The sequence below is a fragment of the Phacochoerus africanus genome, chromosome 8, assembly GCF_016906955.1.
Source record: "Phacochoerus africanus isolate WHEZ1 chromosome 8, ROS_Pafr_v1, whole genome shotgun sequence".
NCBI lineage: Eukaryota > Metazoa > Chordata > Mammalia > Artiodactyla > Suidae > Phacochoerus > Phacochoerus africanus.
Genome location: NC_062551.1, coordinates 6,396,023 through 6,421,100, shown reverse-complemented (window position 1 = coordinate 6,421,100; position 25,078 = coordinate 6,396,023). Strand labels below are relative to the sequence as shown.

The following is a 25,078-nucleotide window of genomic DNA, read 5'->3' as shown; positions in this document are numbered from 1 at the left end:
GAGGGACTCCACGTACAGACGAGGCTCTTGTGAGCCCCTCCCCGGAATTACCCTTTGTCTCTGTTCATTCGCAAGTATTTCCTGCGGATTGATTCCAAGATATGGAATCCCTGGGGTCAGTTCATTTAGCAGGATGATAAAATTGTAAAATCCGGGCCTTCCGCGAAAACCTGGCCTAAGGAGGCTTGAAGGTGCTTGGGCTAGTCACGCGCCCCCGCCCCCTGCCCCCTGCCCCCTGCCGGATCTGGCTTCATCCAGCCATTGCCCGGGGAAAGGGAGCCAGTGCCTCCCCTCTGTACATTCAGTCTGTGTGCAGACACGCTCATGGGCAAAGGCAGTGACCCAAGTGGTGGCAGATGTTAGCGGGTTGGCATTTGTCTCCACCCTGCTCTGCCAAGCTCTCGTAAGCAACGTGGAAGCATGTGAAGAAGTGAAGTGAGTTGGTAGCACCGGCAGGAGAGAAGAATGAGTCTCTTCAACAGAACAAGTGTTTATTCGGACGTGCCTTCCTTGCCGAGGGAAGCTTCACGTATCGAGGGCTGGTGGGGAGACCATGGTAAGGGTTGGCAGAAGTTGTGGGGTGGTGTGGGGTTCCCAGGGGAAAGCCGAGTGAGTGCAGATTCCAGCTCTGCTGCCGCTTCCCCAGCTTTTATTTCATCCTACACCTGTCACCTGGTCCTCCGCCACTCACAGGCACGGCTGGGGCTTCTTCTCCACAGTGCACCGAGGGTCGTGCTTGGGAGACCTGAGCTTTCTCGGTGCCCAAGGTCGGACTATGTTTTATTTATCACCCTATCCTGGCGGCGCCAGGGTGGCGCTCCGGTAAACAGCTTCCAGAAAGCCTTGTCTGAGCAAATGATTGATCCAGTGGGTGCTGAGCTGGAGTTTACTTATAAAACATTCAATGCGATAAGAGTTTAAAGCCCCAGAAAACTGTCCGTAAGCACTGTGAGCCCCTTTGGAAGAGGCATTTAAATGTCACAGTTATTTTAAATGTCACAATTATCAACTCTGTTACTTTGTTAGCTGTACCTATGCTTTACAAAGAGTATGCTTTTTAGGGCCACACCCTCGGCATAACCAGAGGCTCCCAGGCTAGGGGTTGAATCAGAGCTGTAGCCGCTGGCCTACACCACAGCCACAGCAACACCAAATCCTTAACCCACGGAGCAAGGCCAGGGATCGAACCTGCGTCCTCATGGATACTAGTTAGATATGTTTCCACTGAGCCACAACAGGAACTCCACAAAGAGTATTTTTTTTAACACATTTTATTCCCTACTAGATTTAACTCGAGAAGGAAGAAAAGGAAGGAAGGGGGGAGGTTGAAAAAAAAAACCCATAACCACATGGATACAACTACTGCTAGCATTGCAGTATCTTTCCTGGGCCTCATGTTTTTGTTTTTGCCTGTGATTATTTCCACGGTTGGTTCATATAATATGTATGAATATGTGCCTTTTTTCCACTTCAGAGATTCTGTTAAGCCTTTTTCCGTGCTATTAGGCTTTTCAAAGCCATTAAATGCCTCTTTCATCAGGTGGAGGCCCCTCATTCACTTAGCCGTTCTCCCCCTGATGGACATTTAGGTTGTTTGCAGTTGTGGACTTTATAAATAATGAAGGTCTTCATATAACATTGCCTCAAAATTATTTCCTGAGGCTAGCTATTGAGTAATGGAATAATAGATCAAAGAGGGAAAGAAGAAAATCTTATTTTTAGATACGTGTTGAATTTGTCTCTGGAAGTAAATAGTTTCTTTTACGTTGATGTATTATACCCAGTCTGGCTCGTAATTGAAAAGGGCCCGTGAGCTGTGGAAGAACGTGGGACGGGGGAAAGGAAGCAAACTTGAATGTTCATCCCGATGATCACAGATGGGCAAAGCAGGCAGTATCCGGAGGGTGCCTTTCAGAAAACCGGCTGGCACAGGATCTCTGCGTACTGATCCCGGAGTGGACAGTGCTTAGCTCTGTGTGAGCAGGAGCCGGGACACCAGGGGTAGAGTGGCCGGGGTGGAAAGACCAGGATCCGTGGTTCCTCAGGAAGCATAGCTGGAGCAGATGTGTGGATGCACACACAGGCCTTTGGTGGAGTGCTGTGCCCCACCCTCTAAAGTCCTAGAGGATCAGTAGTGGGTGCTGCACTCTGGAGCTGAGCTGGCCCTGCTTCTTGCGATTAGGAAAGATTTTTTTATGCTTCAGAGACCTGGAGGCACCTGAAAGACCCTGCGTGTGTGTCAAAAGCTGGAGTTTGCCCGGTGCTGGTCCCAGCAGAAATGGCTGTGCCTACCATGACCCAGTGACTTGATGGGACTAGCAGATATACAAAACCATGAGCATGCAATGGAAAACGGGGCACACGGCAGCAAGAGGAAGACAGAACCAGCTGGATACCTGGTTTGGGTGGCTGGCAGTTGAAGTAGAGCTGCGGGAAGCATTTGATGAGAACCCTGACACATTAGAACTCTATTTGGAAATCCTTGAAATCTGTAAAAAAACCTTTTAGAATTTGAAACTAAAAAGTGTTCTCCTGCATTTAAAAAATCATTATATAGTGAGATCTGCAACTGAACCCAAAAGACAACATGGAAATAATGTCTCAAATCCCAGAGCAATACCACAAGATGGAAAGCATAAAGGAAAAGATAGGTCATGTGCACCTGTCCTCTGAGCCTAACATGCAAACGTTTCCCAAGGACAAAATGGAACAGAATGGTGGGGAGCTCCTAATGAAACAGTTAATAGAGGGAATTCTCTGATTTGCCCCTTGAGATGACTCACTTGGTGCCTGAAGGGATGAACAAAAACCACTCAATACCCCAAGTCATAGCTTAGTAAACTTTCCAACACATCAAGTTATCTAAAAAGAAAACTAAATAAATATGTATCAGACTTGTCCTCTTAGGCACTGGAGACCAGGGGAATTCAATGCGCAGCCACCCACTTGCCATGTCAAGACCATAGGAAAACATCTATGGATATGCACATTTCCAGAAACATCATGTATCCCATTCAAGAGATATCTCAATCTCATACTTGGCTAGAACTGAGAATAATCAAATATCAGCAAAACCCAGGAGTTGCGTGGTAAAATACAGGCATCCTAGAAGGTTTCACATTTATGCCTCTGAGATCAGTAGCCAAATAAAGCATCCTGCAAGGGGAGAGTTAATTCTGGTATTTTGATTTAAAAAGGGAACGTTAAAGAAACTGAAGATAACTATGCGAAAAATTGAAATGCAGAGGGTGGGGAAGATCAACAGAAACTTGGCTAAAGTAAAGATTTGAAGAAAAAAAGATATAAAATTAAAATGGAATGGATATAACTTACATTGGATTTAGTGAATGGGTTGAATCCCATTAAAAAGAAGTGAAGAAATCCAATGTAGTGTTTAAAGGAAATCAGCCTATAACAAAGGTTAGGGGAGAAAAGAGAATGAGGAGTAACTGGGAAAAATCAGAAGGAAAGTTAATACCAAAGTAGACTTTATGATAAAAAGTACAAAAGAGCATCAAGAGGAATGATAGGCCAATGAGAGACTGTTCGGTTTTCAAAAGGGATGCAGGAGTCATAGATGTTTAATTAGAAACCAGCCTCACTATGCGGAAATACATACAACAAAAGTTCTTACAAATAAAAGATTACTTTTAGCTTTCAGAATTTGAATGTCTGATATACCAAAAAAAAAAAAAATCACCAAGGACAGATGATCAAACTAATGTGACTAACAAGTTTGATTTGAGAGACATGCACTTGGAGGATACAAAGTCTAAGGTACAGTGTTTTCTTCTGTTTCTCAGAAACTTGATTGAGTACTTGGTCTCAAAGAAAACCTTAATATGTTGTAACCTGATAAACTTTGAAAGATAGAAAGAAGGTCATCACAATGGCCTCTAATTGAAAAGAAGAAATTCCTAGATGAAAGAAAAGAAATAAATGACCCCCAAAGTGGTAAAACATGTATGCCCTAAGTATATCTAGGAGAGTGCTTGCCTTAAAACTGCATAGCAGATTGAATATTCATCTAAACTTTTTAAAAAAGCACAAAGAAAGATAAAAGCCATCTGAATGAAACATAAAGCAAATGCTGATTCATTGAAAAGATTGATTAAATAAACCCTTTGCCTGCTTAATAAAGGAACAAGGTAAGGGCAAAAACATTTAAGAGTAAATATTTAAAAGGTGACTGAACCCCAAATAATGAGAGGCTAACTAAGTTTGAAGAACTAGTGCAAATGGCTGATTGCCTACAAGAATAGACTCAAATTGTTTCAAGCAGTAGAAAACTTGGAGACAGAGTCCAACAGAAAACACCTGAAGGGTAATAAAACACCTGTCAAGTACCACATCTATCAGACCCAGATGGTGTTATAGTTGGGTTCTATCTGGATTTAAAGAATGTAATTCCACTGAAGTCAACAGAAAAATGCAAACGCTCCTGTTAATGTCGTGAAACTATATAACTTTCACATCAAAGTTGCCAATCGTACGCCTCCTTGCCCACCCAGTCACCGATCAAGGTCAGTTATGAATGCAGGTTAAAATTCTTGAAAAAGTTAGCAATTCATTTTCAGCTATTTACTAGAACAGTATATTATAATTAAGTAGTTTATTTCCTGTAATGTAAGGATGGTTTAACACCAGCACAGTTAGCAACACAGCAAGAAAACACATCTACATTATATGCAACAAATGTAACAAAAGAAATAATCAGTATCAAGTGTGGTAAAGAGATAAAATTATCTGTCCACAAAGTACGGTTACGTATTTTTAAAAAAGATTCCAACTTTAAGGAGACCAATTTATTTGTTGTGCGTCTATTAATTTTCTTTTCTCTATTCTAGAAATAACAGAAACTTGGAGTGGGAGGCAGGGACTGATGGGAAATCTCATTCATGATATTGACAAAAACTGTAACAACACATTAGGTGTAATTTAAAGAAACGTATAGGGCTTATAGCAGGCGAAGTATGAAATCTTAGTGGAAGACATAAAGCAACACCCCAACAAGCAGACATATATGGAGCAACCTTTTAAAACTGTTTGATGGAAATCAGAACTATCATTATAATCTCACTTAAAATACGCACACACACGTGTGTGCAGAAATAAATACGTGTTTGTAGTAGTTACACATACATACATATACACATATACCCTAGCTCTTTCTGCTGAGAGCACCTGACACCACAGTAGCTGTGAGCACACCCAAGCACCCACATCTGGCTTTTAAATACCATTCTCCTGTAGAAGAGATCAGAGCTCTTTAGACAAATGGTTAGTTCCAGAGTTGGGACAGATAAACTATAAAATGAGCCTGGAGTATCTTGAAATTCCAGCAAGTTTAAAGAAGTGCTGAAGAAAGGATGAAGACACATCCAAATCTTCCCATGGCCAGAGCTGGAAGAGTTTAAGCACCAAAATAATCATACTGGATTATAACCCATGAATGTTTCACACTTAAAGGAGAGAGAAAAGATAGCTCTTCTTTACAAAAGAATTCCCTTAATAAATGCAGAAGGAGTGCGGGAAATACAGACTCGCCACTGGAATTATAATGGCTGCCGCTAGGAAGTACCAGTGGATGCTAAAATTAGTCAAAGTTTGAGGAGAAACAGGGTTATTGCATAGTCTCAATGTCCCTTCCTCCAAGAAATTTGATTGGAAAAAGAAAAATAGGAACGTTGCAGCGGATGAGCCCAGAAGCTACCATCTTAACCAAAAAGGACCCTTGTCACCACCAGCAGTGTGTTCACATCATGCACCTCCTGAAAAGGTCCATCACCTCTGTGGCATAACCTCAAACAAGTCACCAGCAAACACCAAACCCGGATTGCAGGGTGTTCTACAAAGCAGGTGACCAGGACTCTTCAAAACTGTCTCAGTCATACAAGACAATGAGAGGGCTGAGGAAGTGCCACAGACTGAAGGGGACAGGAGGACACAGCAACTGGATGTGATGTGGGATCCTGGACACTGGATCTCGAGCCAGAAAAAGGACATGCATGGAAAACCCAGGGAAATAGAATAAAATCTGTAGTTTAGTTAACATTATGGCACCAATGTTAATTTCTTCTTTTGATAACTGTACTATTGATATAGTAACTAGATGGTAACTCTGGGGATTCTGGGTGGTGCTGGGTATGAAAACGTATACTATACTCTTATCACAGCTTTTCTGTAAGTTTAAAACAGCAATGTAAGAAAATTTAAAGGAAAAAGCATTGATGGGGAAAAAAAATCCTAAAGGTAGAGAATTCCAGGCAGATTTTGTCACAGGCAAGGTCAGATTTATGACCAAAAGCATTCTCCAAGAATTCAAAGATTTTAAACGTTGCATTACACACACACACCTCCATCTAAAACAAGGGATTAAGGAAGACTCAAGGGTGGGAATAATAATGAAGGTGCAGTGTAAACTAACTGATAGACCCATTTTTGGTTATCTCACTAGGGGAGGAAAAGAGCTTAACCTTGCTGTTTAAGCATGTTTTTGTTGTGTTTTAGATCGATTCGGTCAATAATCGAAAGAAACAACTGTTGACTTTATGGAGCAGGGATCAAGGGGCAGGGGGTGGTGAACAAGGAGACAGCTGGGTGTTTTGGTAATGATCCTCTGTTTTCTTGGCTGAAAATACAAAATGCAAGCAAGAGTGGATGATACATTGATGGGGCACATATGACATTCAAGCAAAATGACGAGAAGCTGCTAGGAATATAGAGGGAAGGGAGAGCTCTTTTTAAATTGACATATTGTTGATTTACCTTGTTTTGTTCGTTTCTAGTGTACAGCACAGTGATTGGGTTATATAGTATGTATGTATACCTTTTCAGATTCTTTTCCATTATAGCTTATTACAAGATTAAATATAGTTCCCTGTGCTATACAGTAGGTCCGTCCTTGTTATTTTATATATAGTATTGGGTATCTGTTAATCCCAGGCTTCTAATTTATGTCCATCCACCCCCACCCCCATCAAGCACCTTTCCCCTTTGATAACTCTGAGTTTATTTTCCATGTCTGCGGGCCTGTTTGTTTTGTAAATTATTTTGTCGTTTTTTACATCCCACATATAAGTAGTATCATATGTCAGTGTCTGACTTGACTTCACTTTGTACGATAATCTCTAGGTCCATCCATGTTGCTGCAAATGGCATTATTCATTCTTTTAGTGGCTGAGTAGTATTCCACTGGATATATGCACTACATCATCTTTATCCATTCATCTGGATAAATGATTATCCACTGATGGACATTTAGGTTGCATCCATGTCTTAGCTGTGACTATTGCTGCAGTGAACATTGAGGTGCATGTATCTTTTTGAATTTCAGTTTTTGTCTTTTCCAGATATACGCCCAGGAGTGGGATTGCTGGGCCATGTGGTAGTTCTATATTTAGTTTTCTGAGGAAGCGCCATATTGTTTTCTATAGTGGCTGCACCAATTTACATTCCCACCAACAGCGTAGGAGGGTTCCCTTTTCCCCACATCCTCTCCAGCATTTATTATTTTTTGACTTTTTGATGAAAAGTGTGAAGTGATACCTCACTGTAGTTGTGATTTGCCTTTCTCTAATAATTAGCGGTGTTGAGCATCTTTTTATGTGCCTATCAGCCATCTGTATGTCTTCTTTAGAGAAGTGTCTATTTAGGTCTGTCAGTTTTTTTGATTGGGTTGTTTGTCTTATATTGAGCTGCATGAGCTGTTTGTATATTTTGGAAATTAACCCCTTATGGGTTGCATCATTTGCAAATATTTTCTCACATTCAGTAGGCTGTGTATTCAGTTTGTTTATGGTTTCCTTTGCTGTGCAAAAGCTTTTAAGTTTAAATAGGTCCCATTTGTTTATTCTTGCCTTTATTTCTTTTGCCTTGGGAGACTGCCCTAAGAAAGCGTTGCTAGAATCTATGTCAGAAGGTCTTGCTTGCTTTCTTTTCACAAGTTCTATAATTTCATGTCTCATGTTGAAGTCTTTAAGCCATTCTGAGTTTATTTTTGTGTGTGGTATGAGGGAGTGTTCTGATAACTTAATTGATTTACATGTGGCTCTCCAGCTGGGGAGAGCTTTTTAAGATGTATTTATTTGCATGCTGCTGCTGGACATGGTTAGGTGGAGGGAGTAGAGAAAGGAGATAATGATACAGGACAGAGTAAGGTTATGAGCAGGGGAGAGGAGATGGGACTCTGGGGGCAGCAGGTGAGAAGCTGTGGACTCTGGTAAGGGGCCCAAGATGGGCAGATTTCCCATGTAATTTCTTCTCCATGAAACAAGAAGCAAGGCCATCAGCTGTGATTGGGGAGGTTTGGGGAGAGCAGAGGTGTGAAACAGTCATCTTAAAGAGAAGGAAAAAAGAATTTCTTAGTTCAATCCTACTACTAATCCATGTTGTAGGATTGTACTGTTTGAATGTGCTTCTGCAAAGTACACGTTAATATTTTATTTAGGTTTTTGTTTTTTTTTTTTAACTGGCATTCATTGAGGTGTTTCATCAGGTTTTGTTATGCCGGCTTCCTAAAGACTATTTGGAAACCAGAAGATGTTAAAGACACCATGTGTGAAGCTTTCTGGGCCTGGTTTTAAGAATTTTCTTATTTTCTTTTAGGATAAATCATCTATTTTTCTCTTGGATACTTTTCTGTAATAGGATATATATATATATATATATATATATACACACACACACACCCCTATAATAGATATTGGAGGTATAAGAGCCTTATAATAAATACTCACACTTCTTTTCATTATCACTTATTTTTCTGTTTCACAGGTTCCTTCTGCATCTTTTTATCTGAAGTTGTATACCTATCTTTATGTTTTATTTAGTTATTTGGCCTTTCATAATTTCCTAGATCAGTTTAGATACTGGATTATCTACTTCATTGACTATTTTTCCCATAAAAGAACCTAGCTCTTCAACTTTAAAAAACATTTTGGTTTTCTAATTCAGCCCTTTCTGTTTCATTTCGGTGATTCAGTCTGCTTTCCTTAGCCTTCTTTTTCTAGCTCCTTACGTGTGGTTACATAATACATTCATATCATTTTTGTGCCCTGACCAAATGGGACTGTACACACACTGTGCACAGAGAGGTGGCCTGGGGCTAGCTGGGCCTCACTCTTCCGAAAAAGAGATTTGGTAGTTGCCCAAGACTAAGGCCAGCAGCCAGCTGCTTGCTTGAGGGGTCAGATAAAAGTGGAGGTAGCCCTGCAGCCAGGACACAGACAGAGTTTGTCGTTTCCTTGAGAACAGTGAGCCCTAGGCCACAATGTAACACTATTCCTCCCACCCTCAGCATTCAGAAAACCAGATGCCAATGTAGAGGTTGAAGGAGGAAAGAAACTTCCCATCCAAGATGAGCTAGCGCATCAAAACGTTGACACTCAAGGGAAATAATGCCATATAGCTAACAAGTACCAAAGCAAGAGAATCCACTCCAGTGAATTTGAAAATCACTTTGATTGCATTTTAAAAAGAACAGTGCTTCTCAGAATGAATCAAAAACATGTAAGAATAAAAGGACCAATTAAGAAATCCTGGAAATACAAAGTTTGTAAGTGGAAAATTCCAGAACGGATGCAGTTAAGGAAAGAATTAAATGTGAAGATGGTGTTGGGAATTTGCTTTAACACAGAAAGATAAAGATATTAAAAGGGAAAAAAAGGGTACAATGAGAAGCTGCAACGTTCGATACCTGAGATATTTGACGGCTGGGAATTTTCCATGACTGAAGAGACAAACATCCTCCAACTCTAAACGCAGGAGTATGAGTGAACACAGATCCACAGGCAGACCCAGGGACACTTTTACTGAAATGGCTGAATACCAGGATAAAGAGAAAATTACAAAAGAAAAAGAAAAGACGGCTACAAAGGATTGACAGCAGTGCTTCCATGTATGGCAACAGTGGCCTAAAGACTAAGGGATACCTTCAAAATGCTTTAGTCACACAGCTGGAGGTCCAGATAGTCTGTATCCTAACGGATACCATTCCAGAGTGAGGGGACAATGAAAGTATTTTCAAATATACCAAGACAATCTAGCTAATAAATGTTGCTAAAAGAATGGCCATAGTAAGCAAGAAGGGATGTAATTAATGCAAGAAACAATGGTGAGAAAAATTTGTAAGATGTATGTACAGAAAAATAGAAATAACCAATGACTTGGAAAAGAAAAAAACAAAATCTTGGTGTGAAAACTCACTCAATTCTTCTCAAGGGCACAGGGAACATTCTCCAGGATACATAACACCTTGGGCCACAAATCAAGCCCAGGTAAATTTAAGAAAATTGAAATCATATTAAGTATCTTTTCTGACCACAACACTATGAGACTGGAAATCAACTACAAGAAAAGAACACCAAAAAAAAATTAATACATGGAGGCTAAACAATATGCTACCAAACAACCAATGGATCATTGAAGAAATCAAAGTGAAAAACCAAAAAATACCTAGAGACCAGTGACAGTGAAGATACAACAATCCAAAACCTATGGGACACAGCAAAAGCAGTTCTAAGAGGGACGTTTATAGCAATACAAGCCTACCTCGGGAAACAAGAAAAATCTAACAACCTAAGCTTACACCTAAAGCAACTAGAGAAAGAAGAACAAAGAAAGCCCAAATAAAAGAAATCGTAAAGATCAGAGCAGAAATAAATGAAATAGAAACAAAGAAAACCATAGAAAAGATAAATGAACTAACAGCTCGTTCTTTGAAAAGATCAACAAAATTTATAAACACATAGCCAGACTGTTGAAGAAAAAAGGGAGAGGGCTCACATCAATTAAACTAGAAATGAAAATGGGAAGGTTACAACTGACACCACAGAAATACAAAGGATCATAAGAGACTACTATAAGCAACTATATGCCAATGAAATGGACAAGTTCTTAGAAAGGTACAACTTTCCAATACTGAACTAGGAAAAAATAGAAGATATGAAGAGACCCCAAGTACTGGTCTGTTCACAAGTACTGAAATTGAAACTGCGATTTAAAAATTTCTAACCAACAAAAGTCCAGGATCAAATGGCTTCACAGGCAAATTCTATCAGACATTCAGAGGAGAGCTAACATCTGTCCTTTTGAAACTCTCTCAGAAAATTGCTGAGAAAGGAACACTCTCAAGTTCTTCTGTGAGGCCACCATCACCCTGATACCAAAACGAAAGATGCTACAAAAAAAGAAAATGAGAGGCTAGTATCACTAATGAACATAGACACAAAAATCCTCAACAAAATACCAGCAAACCAATCCAACAATACATTAAAAGGATCATACTTTGTGGTGTAGCGGGGTTTATCCCAGGATGCAAGGATTCTTCAATATCTGCAAATCAGTCAGTGTGATAAATCACATCAACAAACTGGAGAATAAAAACCATGTGATCCTTTGAACAGATGCATAAAAAAGCTTTTGACAAAATTTGACACCTATTTATGATAACAAAAACTCTCCAAAAGTGGGGATAGAGGGACCCATGTCAACATAATAAAGGCCATATATAACAAACCCACAGCTAGCATCATTCTCAATGGTGCAAAGCTACAAGCATTTCCTCCAAGATCAGGAACAAGTCAAGGACGTCCACTCTCCCCAGTTTTATTCAACATAGTTTTGGAAGTCTTAGCAACACATCAGAGAAGAAAAAGAAATAAAAGGAACCCAAATCAGAAAGGAAGCAAAACTATCCCTGTTTGCATCTGACATGATAGTGTACCCGGAAAACCCAAACAGTGCTACCAGACAACTGTTAGAGTGCATCAATGAATTTGGTAAAGTTGCAGGATACAAAATTAATGCACAGCAATCTCTTGCATTCCTATACACTAGCAATCAGAGATTCAGAAGAGAAAACAAGTAAACACAATCCCACTTAACCATCACATCAAAAAGAATAAAATACCTAGGAATAAACCTATCTAAGGAGGCAACACACCTGTATTCTGAAAACTATAAGATGCTAGTGAAAGAAATTGATGATAACACAAACAGATGAAAAAGATATACCACGTTCTTGGATTGGAAAAATCAATAATCTCACAATGGTTATAATACCCAAAGCAATTTACAGATTCAGTGCCTTCACTATCAAATTACCATTGACATTTTTCACAGAACTAGAACAAAAAAAATTTTAATTTGCATGGAAATGCAGAGAGATCCTGAAATAACCAAAGCAATGCTGAGAAAGAAAAATGGAGCTGGAGGAATCAGGCTCCCTGACTTCAGACTATACTACAAAGCTACAGTCATCAAAACAGTATGATATTGGCACAAACAGAAATATAAATCAGTGGAGAAGGATGGCAAGCCCAGAAATAAGTTCATACACCTACAGTCAGTTAATCTATGACAGAGGAGGCAAGAATATACAATAGAAAAAAAGTCTCTTCAAGAAGAGGTGCTGGCAAAACTGCACAGCTATATGTCAAAGAACAAAATTAGAACATTCTCAAAATACTATATACAAAAATAAACTCAAAATAGATTAAAGAGTTAAATATAAGGCCAGATACTATAAAACTCAGAGGAAAACATTGGCAGCACACTGTCTCATATAAATCACTGCAGTATCTTTGTTCACATACCTCTTAGTGAAAATAAAAACAAATGGCACCTAATTAGACATAAAGCTTTTACACAACAAAAGAAACCATTTAAAAAAAAAAAAAACCACGAAAAGACAACCCAGACAATGGGAGAAAATCTTTGCAAAACAAACAATTGACAAGGGCTTAATCTCCAAAATATACAAACAGCTCGTGCAGCTCAATGTCAAACAACCCAATCAAAAAATGGGCGATGGGGAGTTCCCGTCATGGCTCAGTGGTTAATGAACCCAACTAGTAACCATGAGGTGGCAGGTTTGATCCCTGGCCTCGCTCAGTGGGTTAAGGATCCGGCGATGCCATGAGCTGTGGTGTAGGTCACAGACACAGCTCAGATCCCGCATTGCTGTGGCGGTGACGCAGGCCAGCAGCTACAGCTCTGATTGCTGTGGGTGTAGGTCACAGGCACGGCTCATATCCCATGTTGCTGTGTCTGTGGTATAGGCCAGCAGCTACAGCTCAGATTCGAGCCCTAGCCTGGGAACTTCCATATGCTGAGGGTGCAGCCCTAAAAAAGAGCAAAGAGCAAAAAAAAAGGGGGGGGGAAATAGATCTAAATAGGCCTTCTCTGAAGAAGACACACAGAAGGCCAAAAAGCCTTGAAAAGATGTTCAACATCACTGATTATTAGAGAAATGAAAATCAGAACTACAATGAGGTATCACCTCACACTAATCAGAATGGCCACCATCAAAGAGTCTACAAATAACAAATGCTGGAGAGGGTGTGGCGAAAAGGGAACCCTCCTGCACTGTTGGTGGGAATGTAAATTGAGACAACTACGGTGGAAAACATTATGGAGGTTCCTATAAAAACTAAAAATAGAATGACCGTATGAACCAGTCAGTCCCATTCTTGGGCATTTATCTGGAGAAATCCATAATTTGAAAAGACACACGAATCCCAGTGTTCATGGCAACACTATTCACAACAGCCAAGACATGGAAGCAGCCTAAATGTCCATTGACAGAAAGACGGGTAGAGAAAATATGGTACATAAACGCAGTGGAATACTATTCAGTCACAGAGAGAATGAAATAGTGCCATTTGCAGCAACAGGGATCACCGTAAAGGTTGTCGTGTCTGTCATTAGTCAGACAAAGAAACGCAAATATCCTCTCAGATCACTACTATGTGAAATCTAGTAACAAGCAATACAAAAGAATTTGTTTACAAAATGGAAACAGACTCATAGACAAAGAAAACAAACTTATGGTGAGCAAAGGGGAAGGGTCAGGAGAGAGGGCTGGATTGGGGATTTGCAAAGGGCAGGTGCATACTTTTGTGAAAGGAATGGATCATCCGTGGGGACCTGCTGGAGAGCACAGAGAGATCTACTCAATGTTCGGGGAAAGCCTGCATGGGGATGGGTATATGTATGTGTGTGGCTCATTCGCTTTTCTGTACAGCAGAAATGAAGACACCATTGGAAAGCAACCGTCCTTCAATAAAATTTTTTAAAAAAACCTCAGTCAGAGGAAAGCCAGGAAATAATTATCACAAAATTCTAAGACAGAGAAGGAAGGCGTTTTGATCAGGAGGGTGTGTCGAGCGGATGATGATCTGCCTCTTGACCGGGTGGTGGCTCCATAGCTGTTTGGTTTCTAGTTATTCACCGAGCTGTATATATGTTTTATGTACCTTTCTGAATGTTCATCACATCTCATATACATATACCTAGATGTATACATAGAGATCTAGACGATGCATACACCTTCTCTCTCTTTATATCTGCTGCACCTACCTACCCATCTGTCTGTCGACTACTAAGGACTAAATTACATAATAGCTATAAATGCTTTGGGATTCAGAAAAGCAGACAGAGCCCTGCAATTCTAGACGCATGAGCAGAAGAGGTGAATTTTGACCTTAACCCGATTACCATCGTTCCATCTCCGAAAGCAACCCACATTTTCTTCTAGGTGAGGAGAGACCCTTTGTAGAACAGTGTTAGGACTTCGGTGGGGCTTTTGGTTTGTTTTGTTTTCGTCTCACTAGGAGGGAAAGCTGGTCTCCTTGATGAAGGATACGCATTTGGGCAAGGTCCTCACGGACTCTTCCCTGCTACCAAGGACTCTCTCCGACCTCTGCTCCTTGGGCGGCGACCTCCGCTCCTTGGGCGGGGCCATCATCGTTTGACTCCGCCTCCCCTTCACGAGGGGCCAGGCGCAGCTTTACCTTCACTCCGCAAAGTCTACCTGTTACCCCAGGGCAGGTCTGTGATATTTTGTTAGGTTGTTAAGGTGGACAAAAATTTCAGGGCGAGGTATGCTCTGCGTCCAATTTTGGTAGAAATAAACGACAAAAGAAGCCCATTTGTGTGTATCAGTGCACGTTTTGGTAGCACCAGAGCCTCTCGCTTGAACTACCCCGTTGATTCTAACAGCCATTGGACTAGCCTCCTGAGTCGCCATCCCTTAGACGATAAGAGATCTTTTTAAAAGATCAGTAAGGTAACAGACACTCCTCCTCCCATGCTGAAATCCAAACTCCTGACCTTCATAACATTTCTGTCTGTTTGTTTGTTTGTTTTTAGGGCCACACCTGTGGCATGGGAAAGTTCCCAGGCTAGAGGTTGAATTGGAGCTGTACTGCCAGCCTGTGCCACAGCCACAGCAATGCAGAATCTGAGCCACATCGGTGACCTCCACCACAGCTCACGGCAACACCAGATCCTCAACCCACTGAGCAAGGCCAGGATCAAACCTGCATCCTCATGGATACCAGTGGGATTCGTTTCCATTGCACCACAACGGGAATGCCCAATTTTTTTTTTTCTTTAGCATAATATTTTGCTAAATATTATATTTTGGTTTAGACAACCTCAGGGTTTAGGAGTAGGGCATGTTTCAGTCATGGCTGGATCCAGGTGCTCTCCCAGTGGCTCTATTTCTTTCTCTCCATGAATGACAACACAGGGACCAGTAGCGGCAGGAAGCATTCGTCAGTCTTTCTGCCAACCCCCAAGAGAAGCAACTGTCTTTTTACCAAGAACACCAACCCAAGCCCTGTGGATACTTCTACTTGGCATGACTTGGGTCACACACCTGGAGATAGGTGTGGCAGGGGAGTAGGTGGTTACTATCAGCTAGAATTGAGTCACATGCCCATCTCTAGGGCATAACCTATGTGACATTGGCTCTTTTGACCAGAGGAGAATGAGGGTAGTATTTGTTGAGATATAATTCATCTGCTGTACATTTCACCCATTTAAAGCATACAATCCAGTGGTTCTTAAGTCTATTCACAGAGGTGTAATCATCACTATGACCGATGCTGGAACATTTTCATCACTCCCAAAACAAACTCCGGCTCCTTAGCTGTCTCCACTCACTCCACCCTCAGGCTGCTGTCCCCTCACCTGCTGTGTGCCACTGGAAGGACACAGCCTTTGCATTTGGATGAGAGCCACAAGGTGACAGAGACCCATGAGAAACCAGATTTAATGAAGAAACAGGATCAGAGAGCAGTGCGTTTGTTTTTTCAGTGTTTCATAATAAAGTTACCCCTTCCTGTGCACCGGAGTTTCTTAAACTGCTTGCTTCCAATGGACTAAATCATGGTGAGCGTATCTTTGGTTAAAATGGGCCCTGGCTTTTCTGGGAAAATCCCAGCAGATGAGCAGAGGTGCCCCAGGCTCCCTGCACTCACACCCGTCCGGGGCTGCCGCCCACGCTGCGGTTTTAAGAGACCGGCCCCACATGGTTGTTTTGCCCTTTCTCCTCCAGGAGAGTGAGGAGGAGCTCTACGCCTCCTGCCGCCAGCTGCGGAGGCGCCAGGAGGAGCTCAACAACCAGCTCTTTTTGTACGACACACACCAGAACTTGCGCAACGCCAACCGGGATGCCCTCGTCCGAGAGTTCAACGTCAACGAGAACCAGCTGCAGCTCTACCAGGAGAAGTGCAACCGCAGGTGGGTCAGCCCCGCCCTGCGGGTCCCCTGGCCAGGGCTCTGGGAAAGCCTCCGTCTTTAGACCGCCTCTGGCACCCTGGACTCTTCATCCCTTTGCTTCGTAAATTACATAGAGTCACATCTTAAGCAGCTGCACTTTGCCCAAGTTGAACTGTCCTCGGGAGAATGGCATTTCCATCTACCAGGGAGAACCAGCCACGGCCACGACCCTTTAAGGAGCTTTGCTTGAGATCCCAAGCATGGGCTGGTCCAGGACTCCCCACCCCCACCCCCACTCCACCCCCCCTCCCCAATGGGGATGCTTCTGATCGGGCTGCAGGCACACAAGGGGGGCCAGCCAGGATGCCACGTTGCCCTGGCCCACCAAGAACTCTCCCCAAGAAAATGCCCTGGAAACAGCGTGGAGCCTCCTTACCCGTGTTATTCTCATTGCCTCTTTGTACACCTCCAGAGTAGCAGCGCCCAGTGAGCAAACAGATTCAGAAAGGGTACAGTGCCGGGGGCCCACCTCTCCGACTGCCCTGTGCCCTCCAGCCCTGAATGTCCCTCAGCTGTGTGGCCGGAGAAACGCTGGCCTTCAGCCCTTGGCCCCTGTCTGAGACTAACAGTGAAATCTGCTTGCTCGCAGGTTGAGAGAGAAGAGGGTCAGCAACAGCAAGTTTTACTCCTAGAAGCCGCGGTGCATGCGCCCACGGGCGCGTTCACACGTGGGAGCATGTGTGTGCCCAGGACGGGCTCATCTGGGACGTCATCCTCCCCTCAAGCCTGTCACCCAGACGACCTGTCTGAAGAAGACCCAGCTGGCATGAATTGGGTGATTTCCTGCTAGTTTTTTCATCTCGGACAAATCTCTTAACTTAGAGTCTCTTTAGAGGATGCCCAAAACGTGCTCGTGTTTGGCCTCGCGTGTTCCAAAGTCACTGAATAAAAAAGCATGAAAAATCTCGATCAGTAAAAGCTTCTGTGCACGACCTGCAGAGTGAGCAGGACTCCTTCTCGGGCCTCTAACGACCCAGGTAATCGACTTCCTCAGAAGATGAGCCCCGGTGTGTAAGGAACTCATTCATTAGCTTCCGGAAAGGATTCTCACTAAAAGGCAAAGGATCTGACAATTAAGGCCATCGGATTTCACCAGGGCCCAGAGGAGCCCTCGCCCTGCCCCTGTCAAAGCACTTTACCTACCACCGGCTGACTAGCTGGCTGGACAGACCCACGCTGTGCCTGAGAGGGGCTGGGGGTGAAACCTGTTCATTAAGACGGAGACTTGCTTTGTGACTGGAGCTAGTGGGGGTCAAGGGTGGAAGTCTTGGGGCCTCTTTGAATACAAAGCCCATCAGCGATCAGAGCCCCTAAAGGTCAGCCAGCTTCCTCTCACCCCTGGTCTGTCCACACATGAGCTGGCTGCACAGCCACCAGCCGGCTCGGGGGCGGGGGGTGGGGGGGCAGTTCTCCTCAGACAGGGGGTCGCTGACTGATTAAACGAGGTGAGGCAGGTTAAGGCTGTCTGGCTTATCCAGTTTCCTGGAGCAGCGAGCAAAGCCTTAGGAAACTACAGAAGAAATCGCCGCAACAGCCCCCACCCAAGGGGCAGGCCCACCTAAGCCAAGATTCAGTTCCTCTGCCTCGTGAGATGCAATTGAATGACTTGTGCAGAGGGATGATTTAACAAGGCTTTTTAAAGGCGAGGATAGGGTGGGGTGTGGGGGCAGGGGAGGGGGCAGGAGAGCCACCACTTGGTCAGAGTGGATGGAGAAACGACTTGGGAGGAAAAAAGTAACTATGAGGAAAAAGCCATCATGTTGGGGAAGAACATGGTAGCCGTGAGCCTGGTGGCCTTCCCTGGACAGGCCTGTGTCCTAGAAACCCATTCAGCCCGCCCCTTGTTAGCCTGGCCTTGGCGTGCATGAATTGCGAAGGGCACCTTCAAACCGGCCACGCGCTGCCTGATCTCAAAACCCCACTCCTTTGTTCTGCACAGGTTATTCAAGTACTTCCATACACCAAGCTCTATGCCAAAGTCCAGGGCTACAATGTCTAAAGGAAAACTAAGGAAAAATAAGAGCCAGGGTTCCTGGTCTCATGGAACCTATCCATTTGCTTATAAAAGAAATGCACTGTATCTTCCACGGAGCCGGGAGTATACCTAACAGCAGCCTGACCACGGTAGGGCTGTAACGACTTTGTTATTCCTTGTCGAGTTGCTCTTTTATATCTGGCACTTGGCAACTGACGGAAGATATTCCTGATGGTAGCAAAGAAGGATTAGATGGACAAAAAAAAAAAAAGGATTAGATGGAAAAGGCACTGAGCTGAATGCTGCAGAGAAGAAATTCTCAGGCTCTGTGCCCTTGCCCCATTAGTTGTTGTTTTCAGGCAGTCACTGGGCCTGATTATTGCACCCCTACCCCCAAGGCCCTTTTGGCTCCATCATTACCTCTCCAAGCTCAGCTATTGATGTCATTACCTGTTTTCAGCTCAGGGGTGCACAAAAGATATCAACCTTCCCACTTCACCTCAGCTTCACGAAAAGCTAAGGCCTGGATCCTCTTTCTGCCTAAAATGGATTTTCTGCTCCTGTGTCAAAGACATTCAGAAGTGGCAGCATAGAAGGCAGAAGCCATGCATCTTCTCAGCTGCTCTCCTGTAACATCCATACACAGCCCCCACCATGCAGAGACCAAGCGGGGGGCGAGGTGGGGGGGGTTATACCCTTTAAATGGTGTTGGAAAGAACCCTCTCCCCTAAAACTGGCTCTTCCTCCCTGGTGCTGCAGTGACTGAACCCACCATTAGAAAATATTTGCTTTGGCATTGTGATTCTCTCCCCTTGAAGGGTAACACATTAACCTGACTCTTGGTGGGGTTAGGATTCTCTTGGGAACAACACACAGAGCGACAGTGAAGGGCACAGATGACATCCCTGCTCTTCGCAGAGCCTGTCCAGATGCCACATAACCTAAGTACAGAATGTCTCTGGCTGAGATTGTGGTTTAACATCCATGTAATGAGCGCCACCAATTCAGGTCAAGCAGACGGGTGACAGGAACATTTAGAAAGATGGCAGTGACACTGATGGATCCAAGCTGTGACTGCTTATGTGTGTAACTGTCTTTCAGTAATAAGGGCAATGGTGAACATCAGTTATGACGTAGAAAATAAATGGAGGAGCCTGGGTAGACTCTGAGTTGGGGAAACTGAGGTTATACCAAGTTTCTTCGCTGCTGTCCAACTTGGATATTCTAATGTGCCTGGTGCAGAGGGGTGGAGAATATTGCATTTCCCAAATGTGAACTCAAGAAATATCTTATGGGATAGTTACAGTTGAATACGTTTGAGAACCTGCTGCTTTTGTAAGAAGGTAACATCATCTCATCATTCATATGCTTTATGACACAGTGAAATCGAGTCGAAACTTAAGCCACCAAGGCCATTGGTCTCTCGGCTGGGCCAGCCTTGCCCCCAGCAGTCTACCAATTCTGAGATCCCCATCTTCCTCCTGTACTTTCTTAAGACTCATCTGCCTGAGAACATGCCCTTTTCTGCGCTTAGAGAAGAAAACAGATCTTTCCCCATATTCGGCCTTACGGTAGAGCAGGCGGGACTCAAGATGTAAAATTCAAAACGTGGTGTCTGGCAAGTGAAAGCCTCCAGACAGGATACAAATCCTTCTGCAGTTCTAGTGGCTCCCCATTCTTCTCTCTCAACAAAGCTGAAGGAACACCCAAGATTGCTGAGTGTTTATGTTAGGATGCAATTGTGAAGCTGGAGGAATTCAGTGACCCTGCTATCCCCAATCTTCCGTTCCCATCTCTGTGAACAAGGCTCATCAGCATTGCTATACATAACATTGAAAAGGAAGAGTGGAGTTGATACTGTACCATGCCCATTCCAACAGAGATAATATTAACCTACACAGAGATCAAATAACTGGGGCGGGGGGAGCCTTCTTGAACTCGTCACGGGCTACACTGCCAATGCAATTTTACTGTGTTTAATAACTTACTTAAAATGTGCATGCTGCTTGTTTATCGATCAGGCTCCACCCAGAAGAAGTTTAAAAATATATGGAGCCTTAGGATGATATGCAACTAAACAACATAAAAGCCAAGAATCATTAGGCTAAAACTTTGAGGAGGAAGTTGAATAAAAATACAAATTCAATGAGTAAAAAAGGAAAGTGTGGCATTTCGTACTATTAAAAATTGCCTTATTTGTGTGAGTTTTTCCAAGGATGATCATCAGCTAGGGTGTGTAGAGCCTCTTGGCTTAAGGGGGAATTTAGACACCAAGATGCAGTGTCTACAACATGCCTGCACTTCTGTCCTTTGCAACTATTATGGAAAACATTTAAGCATCAATTCAGAAACATAAGGGGATATACAGGTTTTCAAAATTCATGTATGAGGTCTCTGAGCATAAAATTTTAAGACTGCTGACTTAGGATTACTAGGGATGAGTTGTATTTGGAAATAAGAAGACCAGCTAAAAGGGGCTTTAGCTCTTTTAATTTTTAGACGGAATGTAACTTAAGTGACACCTAAATTTCTGGAGATAATCCTAAAAGCCTATATATCCTTGCCAACAGAAACTTAGTAGTTAGATGAAGAAATATGCAGAATTACAAAACCGGCATTTGGAAAATAGTGATTTGTCTCAGGCTTTTTTCATTCTCAAAAGAGGTTCTTCCTGAAGAGCCAGATTCCACGGTGATCTTGTCCCAGAAATGTCCATATTTCTCATTTTTTGATAGGCTTTAAAAAGCTGCATTTGTAAACTTGTGTTTCATTATTAAAGCTTAATTTATTTTTTATATGAATAGTGTGTGCTGGTGTGTACATAGAGAATCATGAGTCACATAAAATGTTGACTGTTGTTCATGTGAAAACCAAACGGCTGTATCACATTTTTAAAGAATAAAAATTTGGTCTAATTGAATACAGCAATCTGCCCAGAACTGTTTTGTGGCTGTCGTTGTTTTTCAATCCTCTTCACTTTTTTTTTTCTCATGTAAAATAAGAAATACTTCAGTCACGAGATAGTTACAATAACGATTCTTCTTCAACAACATTTTTCTATCTTTTCCTCTTTTCTCTAGGTTACTAGTCTCTGACTTTCAGCAAAAACTCACTCTGTGTAGAAACCCAAGTTTAGAGTTCCTGCTGTGGCACAGCAGGTTAGGGATCTGATGTTGATATAGCTGTGGCACAGGTTGCAGCTACAGCTCGATTCAGTCCGTGGCAACTTTTATATGCCGTGGGTGTGGCCAAAACAAAACAGCAAAAAAAAAACCAAAACCCAAGCTTACAAAATTACTCTGTGACCACATATTGTCAGTCTTGTGCTAAAGGAATAGTAATATCCTCATAAACACCTGTATTTCTCAGCTAAGTGACAGGGCAAGCTGCAACTGTCAGTCACTGTATCTTCTTGCCATCAGTCCCAATGCTCAGGAAGCCACGCATCTTCCCAGCTCTCAATCCACTGGTGATTGGACTGGTCACCCTGATCCACAAACTTGGCAACAGCCTATGACAAATCCAGCAGGAAGTAGTGAAAAACAAAGAAGGAACTAGAACTGCTAAAAGATCTTCTTAAAAAAATGGATAAAGTCGTAATTCTCATAAAGTTATATACGGAACACATGTCCAAAAATTTACAAAACTCCTAATTTAACAAGGGAACTAATGAAGCCTGACAACTGGTTCAAAGGACAGTTCAAAGACTAATACGTGTTTATGCTCCCAGCCCTCCAGATTATCTGATTCTGTACCTTCCACTGTGAGTAATTCAGATGATTCTTGTCCACAGAAATGCAAACTGTGTCCAGTGGAGACTCAATTCATCTTTGGCTAGGGACAGTGACCAGTATTGCCAGTTTTTTTAAATCTATTAATCAAATTCGCTTTTTTTTTTTTTTGTCTTTTTGCTATTTCTTGGGCTGCTTCCCGGGGCATATGGAGGTTCGCAGGCTAGGGGTCGAATCAGAGCTGTAGCCACCGGCCTATGCCAGAGCCACAGCAACGCGGGATCCAAGCCGAGTCTGCAACCTACACCACAGCTCAGGGCAACGCCGGATCGTTAACCCACTGAGCAAGGGCAGGGATCAAACTCAAAACCTTATGGTTCCTAGTCGGATTCGTTAACCACTGCGCCACGACGGGAACTCCAAGCAAATTTCTTTTAGCCTCACCAGTGGGCATGAAATCTAACCCCTACCTTACACCCCCACACAAAAATCAAGTCTAGTTAGATAAGAGTTGAGAATGTAAAAGATAATAACAAAATTCTAGAAGCTATTCACAACCTTAGAGTAGGGAAAAGTTGTTTCAAAAAAAAAAAAAAAAAAAGCAGGTGCATTTGTCTTTTTCAACAAAAGTTTTGTCTAGATATATGCCCAAGAGTGGGATTGCTGGGTCATATGGTGGTTCTATGTGTAGATTTTGAAGGTACCTCCATGCTGTTGTCCATAGTGGCTGTACCAGCTTACACCACCAACACTGCAGGAGGGTTCCCTTTTCTCCACACCCCCTCCAGCAGTTGTTTGTGGACTTAATAATGATGGCCATCCTGACTGGTGTGAGGTGGTATCCTGTGATCATTTTGATTTGCATTTCTTGAATAATCAGTGATGTTGAACATTTTTTCATGTGCTTGTTGGCCATCTGTATTATCTTCCTTGGAGAAATGTCTATTCAGGTCTTTTGCCCATTTTTCCATTGGGTTGTTGGCTTTTTTTGCTGTTGAGTGGTATAAAGTGTTTGTATATTTTAGAGATTAAGCCCTTGTTGGTTGCATTGTTTTAAACTATTTTCTCCCAATCCCTAGGTTGTCTTTTTGGGTTTTTTTATGGTATCCTTTGCTACTATAGCTTTTTAATATGTTTTGAAATCAGGAACTATGAGGCCTCTAGCTCTGTTCTCTTCTTCCTTTTCAAGATTTGGGATCCTTTGTGTTTCTCTAAGAATTGTAGGACTGTTTCCTTCTATTTCATAATACTAGAAATTAGAACTTTAAGTTCCTTAGAATAAACCTAGCAAAACAATGCTCAAGACCTTGTCAACACAAATCATCAATAACCAATCTATAATCAGAACAGAGGAGGGAATTCCCACTGTGGCTTGGTAGGTTAAGGATCCAGTGTTGCCACAGGCTCAGATTCAATCCTTGGGCTGGGAACTTCCATATGCCACTGGTGCAGCCACATAAAACTAGAGGAGAGTTCTACTGGAGCCTAACTGAGGACGACAGCCTGGGAGATAGCTTCTCCGCTCTGAGGAACTGTTCCGGGAAAGCATCATTTTCAGCAGTTTCACATCTTGCCAGAACAAAGAACATGGTCATGACTGGGGTACATCCCTTCAAGGTTTCTAAAAACACAGATGAGCACACACACGTACCATCAGCGTGGCCTTGGAGCCTGGGAAGGGAGCCTCAGCAAAGAATGATTGTTAGCCCTGATGTCCCAGGAAGAAGAAGGCATTTACTCTCGTATCTTTAAAACAGACATGTTTGCTTCTGGTCATGTTTATACGTTTACTTTTCTTTAATGATTAAAGCAAGCGTACAAAAGGCCACCAAACGGGCTGTTCTAGTTAGCCTGAAGTTTAGGTCATGTAAAAGCTGGAATGACTTCCTCCTACCTCAACATGCGAACGTGTCTTCCATCAACCTACACATAAAAAAGTATGAAACTTTGCCAAAGGTCATAAAAAGTGGAGAGACTGTATTTCTGAAAGGAGTATCCCCAAACTCTGTTAATTTATCTCTTCACAGTAATATTAAAGCAAATTTAGTGTAAAATTTTCCCAAGATTTTCACAGAACTTTGTAAGCTGATTTTAAAGCCACGTAGATTTTATAAGTCACATATCTGGTCATTTTGAAAAGAAACTGGCAGAGGGATATAAGTTCTAGCAAATATAAAAGACCTTATAAGTTCTTAATAATTGAAAATATGTTATCTTCACCATGAAAGATATAAATAGATCAACTTGAGAGATGCTGAGAGAGAAGTAAGGAGATGGGAGGGAGGGGGACAACGAAGAAAGGAAAAGAGGAGTTCCCATCGTGGCTCTGCGGAAAGGAATCTGACTAGTATCCATGAGGACAAGGGTTCAATCCCTGGCCTCGCTCAGTGGGTTAAGGATCTGGCGTGGCTGTGGCACAGGCCAACAGCTAAAGCTCTTATTCACCCCCTAGCCTGGGACTCTCCATATGCTGTAGATGTAGACCTAAAAAGACTGAAAAAAAAAAAAAAAGATATCATTTGAGTTTCTATGCCTTTAAGTGCTCTTTATTTTAAAACTTTTTTTATTTTTTAAAATTATTAAATGAATTTTATTACATTTACAGTTGTACAATGATCATCACAACCCAGTTCTGTAGCATTTCCATCCCAAACCCTCAGTGCATACCCCCACACCCCAACCTGTCTCCTTTGGAAACCCTAAGTTTTTCAAAGTCTGTGAGTCAGTATCTGTTCTTCAGAGAGGTTCACTGTTGTCCTTTTTTTAGATTCCACATGTAAGTGATAGCATTTGATGTTGGTGT

At 42.5% G+C, this 25,078-nt stretch overlaps 1 protein-coding gene across 2 annotated transcripts in view; it reads left to right on the top strand.

Moving 5' to 3' along the window:
• The window catches only part of PLCG2 (phospholipase C gamma 2), a 166,615-nt gene extending 145,151 nt beyond the window's left edge, over positions 1–21,464 (top strand). For both annotated transcript variants that reach the window (XM_047792326.1, XM_047792327.1), the window contains exons 32-33: positions 16,346–16,530; positions 17,159–21,464. In XM_047792326.1, coding sequence (XP_047648282.1) covers positions 16,346–16,530; positions 17,159–17,201 — 228 coding nt within the window. In that variant the 3' untranslated portion in view covers positions 17,202–21,464. The remainder of the gene's footprint in view (positions 1–16,345; positions 16,531–17,158) is intronic.
• The last annotated feature ends 3,614 nt before the right edge of the window (positions 21,465–25,078 follow it).